The sequence below is a fragment of the Pistacia vera genome, unplaced genomic scaffold, assembly GCF_008641045.1.
Source record: "Pistacia vera cultivar Batoury unplaced genomic scaffold, PisVer_v2 Contig240, whole genome shotgun sequence".
Lineage (NCBI taxonomy): Eukaryota > Viridiplantae > Streptophyta > Magnoliopsida > Sapindales > Anacardiaceae > Pistacia > Pistacia vera.
The window spans coordinates 1,230,084-1,236,468 of NW_022196047.1; the positions used below are offsets into that span (position 1 = coordinate 1,230,084).

At 40.1% G+C, this 6,385-nt stretch overlaps 2 protein-coding genes across 2 annotated transcripts; both read left to right on the plus strand.

Moving 5' to 3' along the window:
• The first annotated feature begins 1,102 nt into the window (after window positions 1-1,102).
• Window positions 1,103-4,509, plus strand: LOC116131738 (tyrosine-sulfated glycopeptide receptor 1-like). The gene has a single exon (XM_031417408.1). The coding sequence runs from the start codon at window positions 1,130-1,132 to the stop codon at window positions 4,484-4,486; it is 3,357 nt and encodes a 1,118-aa protein (XP_031273268.1). The 5' UTR covers window positions 1,103-1,129; the 3' UTR covers window positions 4,487-4,509.
• A 1,051-nt stretch (window positions 4,510-5,560) lies between these two features.
• LOC116131727 (cell division control protein 1-like) lies at window positions 5,561-6,372 on the plus strand (the record flags this gene model as incomplete). The annotated part of the gene is made up of 4 exons (XM_031417388.1): window positions 5,561-5,623; window positions 5,830-5,886; window positions 5,959-6,137; window positions 6,237-6,372. Coding segments are annotated over exons 1-4 (435 nt in total), but the record flags the coding sequence as incomplete, so codon positions are not given.
• Between the last annotated feature and the right edge of the window lie 13 nt (window positions 6,373-6,385).

Sequence of the window (6,385 nt, forward strand, 5' to 3'; positions counted from 1 at the left end):
GTGGTTCTTATTTGCTCTGCATTGGGAGGCATGAAAGTAAATGAGAAGATTTGATTTAATAGATGATTTGTACTCCTTTTTACTGATGGTTTTCTAGCTTTCGAACTGATTTATCATGAAGGCAAATAGAGGATTTCATATAACAAAGAACACCTGTTTACTTTACCTCAAGCAACAACCAACATATGTTCTGCTGTTTTAGCAATAGACCTGGTAAGTTAGATCTCTTGAGTTCAATTCTTGCGGCAATTATTCCTGCATCAAGTACTGGAGCAATTAGCATTTTATGATTTTTGTCTGGTGCATGAACTTGTCATTTTAGTTTCTTCATCATTGAAGCTGCAGGCTTAGCAGGTTTTGTGGCCTTCCAGGAAGAAATAAATGATCCAACAAAGGTCCTGACCCCTGGGATACTGTAATGCACCCATGATCCAGCCCTTCTTTTCTTGGTTATTATAAACTAATAATCTCTCTTCTAGCTGTAGACATTTCTTTTTGTAAATGCCGACTTCTTTATTAATTTTTGTTTCTCAGACCACCCAACCAACACCAAGCCAACATATATTTGATCACCACTCTTGGGTAACGGTTAATATATGAAACTGAGGAAGTGTCATCCAGGTCAGTTGAATTTTGTTATGTTTAAATATCAAACTACACCAAGGATGGATGGTGTTGTGTTCTCCAAGAGTTTAATTAAACAATATGGGGCAGTAGTTGGAGTTGCCACCAACAGCACAGGTGTAAATAAAAGAATAGAAAATTGGTATGGGATGTTTATCACAGTAACTATCAACACGCCTTCTCCCTTTGGTCATCAATCCATCAATCATCATCCCAGATAAAGTCCACCACCACTACAAATACCACTACCACTACCAGCCACCCTCAAAAGTAAACGCTCATAAAAATTCTTATTTTTCAATGATAATGGTGATAATAATAATAATAACTATACCACCTTCCTATTTTTTTGTTTTTTAATATTGCCCATTATAATATCAACTACTCAACGTCACACACGCACGCACGCACTCTCTCTCTCTGTCTCTTTCTCTCTGAGGAGTCAATGAGGGGTTTACTGCAATTTCTAATCTTGTACAAGGTTGCCCACACCCGATAATGAACCATGCACTCACCTTCTTTTTTCAACTCTTTGATGTCTTATTGCTCCACTTGTTTTTACAAGATGATGATACTTGATAAAGAAGCCTGCGGCGGTGCTGCTGCTCTAAATCTACCAATAACAAGACCGAGAGCTTCCTCCTCCTCCTCCTCCTCCATGCCTCAAAACAGGGTCTTATTGTTTCTTCTACTTCTAGTTATACAATTACAATTATTCTGTCCTTGCTACGCTGCTGTGGCCTGCAACCAAAATGATCGTGACTCTCTCTTGTCTTTCTTTTCAAACATATCATCATCATCATCCTCGTTGAATTGGTCTTCTTCTATTGACTGCTGTCTATGGGATGGAGTTGATTGTGATGCTGAAGATGGTCGTGTCACCCATCTCCGTCTACCCTTTAGAGGCCTCACTGCCACTCTCTCCCCTTCTCTTGCAAACCTCACCCGCCTTTCTCACCTTGATCTCTCACATAATCGCCTCTTTGGTCCAATCCCCACCTCTTTCTTCTTCTCCCTCAATCACCTCCTCGTTCTTGATCTCAGTTTCAATCTTCTTTCTGGTCAATTACCAACCAACCACTTTGACAATAATATCACTGCTATTGACATCCAAAATTTGGATTTGTCCAGCAATTATTTTGAGGGGTCAATCCCATCTATTTCATTCCTCCAGACAGCTTGGAATCTCACTACTTTTAATGTCAGCAACAATAGTTTCACAGGCCCAATCCCTTCTTATTTATGCTCTGATTTTTCACGCTCCCTCAGACAGTTGGATTTCTCTTACAATGATTTCAATAATCAAATTCCCTCTGGACTAGGCCAGTGTTCCCAGTTGGAGATCCTTCGAGCAGGTTTCAACAATCTCTCAGGAGCAGTTCCTCGACACATTTACAGTATTGCCTCACTGCAACAACTTTCCTTAGCAATCAATCACCTTTCTGGACCCATTCATGATTCCATCGTCAATCTCTCCAGCCTCAGAGTCCTTGAGCTCTATTCTAATGAATTCACTGGCTTGATCCCCAAGGATATTGGTAAGCTCTCCAACTTGGAAAAACTTCTTCTTCACATTAATAACCTCACTGGTTCTCTGCCTCCATCTCTCATGAATTGCATCAAACTGACAACATTAAATTTGCGGGTCAACAACTTGGAAGGAAATCTTTCTGCCTTTAATTTCTCCTCACTCATCTATCTTAACACCCTTGACCTTGGTAATAATCAGTTCACAGGTATCTTGCCACCAAGTCTTTATTCATGCAAGTCTCTGACTGCTGTTAGACTGGCAAGTAACCAGCTAGAGGGACAGATTTTGCCTGATATACTTGCACTGCAATCTCTTTCTTTCCTCTCTGTTTCTAACAACCGCTTAACCAATATAACTGGGGCAATAAGGAATCCAATGGGCTGCAAGAATCTCACTACTTTCATCATGTCAAAGAACTTCTTTAATGAACCAATACCGCATGATGAAAATTTAGTGGCCTCTGATGGATTCCAAAATCTTCAGGTTTTGGGACTGGGTGGTTGCCAATTTACTGGTCAAGTGCCCAACTGGCTAGCTAAACTCAAGAAACTTGAGGTCTTGGACCTGTCTGTAAATCGAATTTCAGGTTCGATTCCTGGTTGGTTGGGTAATTTAACAAACCTTTTCTACATAGATTTCTCTCAGAACTTCCTGTCAGGAGAATTCCCCAAGGATCTTACAAGATTGACTGCGCTAGCATCTCAAGAGGCTAATGATAAAGTGGACCGAAGTTATCTAGAGTTGCCTGTATTTGTTATGCCCAACAATGCAACCAATCAGCAGTACAATCAGCTATCAAACCTGCCACCAGCTATATACCTGAGAAACAACAGCCTCACTGGAAGTATACCAGTTGAGATCGGCCAATTGAAAGTTCTTCATGTATTGGACCTTGGTCAAAACAAGCTCTCTGGCAACATTCCCGATGGACTATCAAATCTCACTAACTTGGAGATATTGGACCTTTCTGTAAACCGTCTATCTGGAGAGATCCCTACATCACTGAGGAGTCTTCACTTCTTGTCTTCATTCAATGTGGCAGCAAATAATCTTCAAGGACCGATTCCTTCTGGGGGTCAGTTTGATACCTTCCTATCCTCCAGCTTTGATGGGAACCCAGCATTGTGTGGTTCAATTGTGCAACGCTCTTGCCCTAATCCACCAGGTCCCACCGATCCTACTGCATCTCATAAAAGCACAAACATAAAACTTCTTGTTGGACTAGTCATTGGTATCTGCTTTGGCACTGGTTTAATAATTACTATGTTAGCATTGTTGATACTCTCCAAGAGAAGGATCATTCCAAGAGGAGACCCTGACAAGGTTGAATGGGATGCTATTTCTAGCAATTCTAATTTTGGGGTTTCTCCTGAGGTTGACAAGTATACTAGCTTAGTCATATTGTTCCAAAACAATACTAATGAAGTCAAAGATCTTACAATATCCGAACTCTTGAAAGCCACTGATAATTTCAGTCAAGCCAACATCGTTGGCTGTGGGGGTTTTGGTTTGGTTTATAAAGCAACACTGGCAAATGGGACCAAGCTAGCTGTTAAGAAACTCTCTGGAGACTTGGGTCTGATGGAAAGGGAATTCAGAGCAGAGGTGGAGGCTCTGTCCACTGCACAACACAAGAACCTGGTTTCTCTGCAAGGCTATTGTGTGCATGAAGGTTATCGGCTTCTAATATATTCCTACATGGAGAACGGAAGTTTGGATTACTGGCTGCATGAGAAACCTGATGGTGCATCTCAGTTAGATTGGCCAACTCGACTGAAAATTGCAAGGGGAACAAGTTGTGGGCTCGCTTACCTGCACCAGATATGTGAGCCACACATAGTGCATCGTGACATCAAGTCTAGCAACATCCTTCTTGATGACAAGTTTGAAGCACACCTTGCAGATTTTGGATTGTCAAGATTGATTCTTCCTTATCACACACATGTTACAACTGAGCTTGTTGGTACCTTGGGCTACATTCCTCCAGAATATGGGCAAGCATGGGTAGCCACTTTGAGAGGAGACATGTACAGTTTTGGTGTTGTCATGCTTGAGCTGCTCACCGGGAAGAGGCCTGTGGAGGTATTCAAGCCAAAGCTGTCGAGAGAATTGGTTGGGTGGGTGCAGCAAATGAGAAGCGAGGGCAAACAAGATCAGGTCTTCGATCCTATCATCAGAGGAAAGGGCTTTGATGAAGAGATGTTGCAGGTGCTAGACGTTGCCTGCATGTGCGTAAGCCAAAACCCTTTCAAGAGACCAACGATCAAGGAAGTTGTTGAGTGGCTAAAGAATGTAGGAGTAACCCACAGAAATGAAAACAAAGGCTGTTAGATAATGCCCCTCGGCACAGATATGTGATATATACACTTGCACAGGATATGTGGATTTATCAAAGCAAATTTTCTCTTCATTCCACCAATGTAAATGTAATTAATCATATAATTTTGCTTTAGTGATGTACAAAGGAAGAACTTGAGTTCAAGGAAGCTTTTGAGCTTTTCCTCCTATCCCTATATTTTACATGGACTTGGTGGTCATACCATTTATGACTGAATGGTTAAACACTTGTCAACTCGTTGTATGTGAAAACTACAATTTACCATCTTTTTTATCTATGTCTACAACCAAGGCATAGCCATATTTCTTTTTGCTCAAGCTATTGTCAATTATCACCAACAGCTACCTCCTACAAGAGAATCCAAAATATTGGCAATAAATATCTCAACCTCATTTTAAAAGGCTAATCAGGTTATCACATAAAGATCGCCAGATAGACAGCAAGGTAAACCTGCTCATGCTGGAATCAATTATGTTCCAAGTCTCTTCAGGGACATGAAGTCTTGTTTTAGCACGCCAAATTATGAGGTGATAAGGTTGAGTACTTAAAATATCTGGTTTCTACCAATAAATGGCTGATATCCATTCCTGAAATCATCACTTCTGATGCTTTTTGTGCTAACATCGAGTTTATAAGGAGTTTAAATACAATACACAAATTATAACAGAAGAAAATGGAAGTGGCAAACAATTTTAATGATAAGTGTACAGAGATATAGAGAGTTAAAAAAAGCAAAACTAACAAATTTAATTAGGTTTGGAGCATACAGTAGAGCTTAGCAGTTTAGGTATATTAACAAACATGTAATAGGCACTTACCAGAATGAAGTAATAATGTTTTTAAAAGAAGTAAATTTAACATACTCTAAAGGCACAGATAAGCTCCCTTGAATTTTGCACAGTTCCCAACCGACTCCCGAAAATTTCTCTAATTCTCTCAAGTTGAATTTTTCAACTTCAACCCCACCGGCCCGTTTCAGGGTAAAAGGTGACAACGTTTATATAGAGTAGAACACTTGAAAGTGAAGTTTACCGTCGACCAAACTTATATAGATAAAAGATGGAATGATGGATGCGAAGTTAGAGCAAAGAGAGAAAGAAAGAAAGATAGTGATGAAGCAGCATCAGAAGGTAACGGTAGTGCTATGCTTGACCTGGGCGCTCACTCTTCTCTATGGCGAGATGTTTGCATTTTGGCTTCCGTTTCTCTACTCTTGTTCTTGGTCACAACCACATTCATCCTCTTCTTCTACTAATTCATCTGTAATCATTCCATACCCTTTGTTTTACCTCTTAGATACCCTTCATATGCTTACTAATGCTTCTTCTATTTGCAGCTTCGGATAAATGCATCTGGTGATTTTGTTAAAGTCGCTGTTCTTGCAGATCCACAGGTCAATTTGCCTCCTATTGCTACTTTATTTATTCATTTTTGGACTCTCTCTAAAATTTGATATTTTTAACAGCTCATGGATAAAACCTCCCATAATCTACCACCAAAATCACTTGCTCTCGGGTTGGCACAGTTCTACACTGATCTGTTTATGCGCAGGGCCTTCTTTGCCTCTGTCCTACCTTTCAAGCCTGATGTCATTTTGTTTTTGGGCGATTACTTTGACGGGGGTCCTTATTTGTCAGATGTAGAGTAAGTGACCTGGACTTTTCAACTTGTGCTTGAAAATTCACTTTGTTTTTATTATTATTATTATTATTTTTATTATGATCCATTTAATACCTTGATTAGATGGCAGGAATCTTTGAGCCGCTTTAACCACATCTTCGGTTTCAAAAATCAAGCAAGATATAAGGACATCCCAGTTTACTACCTTCCAGGAAATCATGATATTGGTTATTCAAGTCTTCACTCTCACAAACCAGAGGTAATTGAAACTC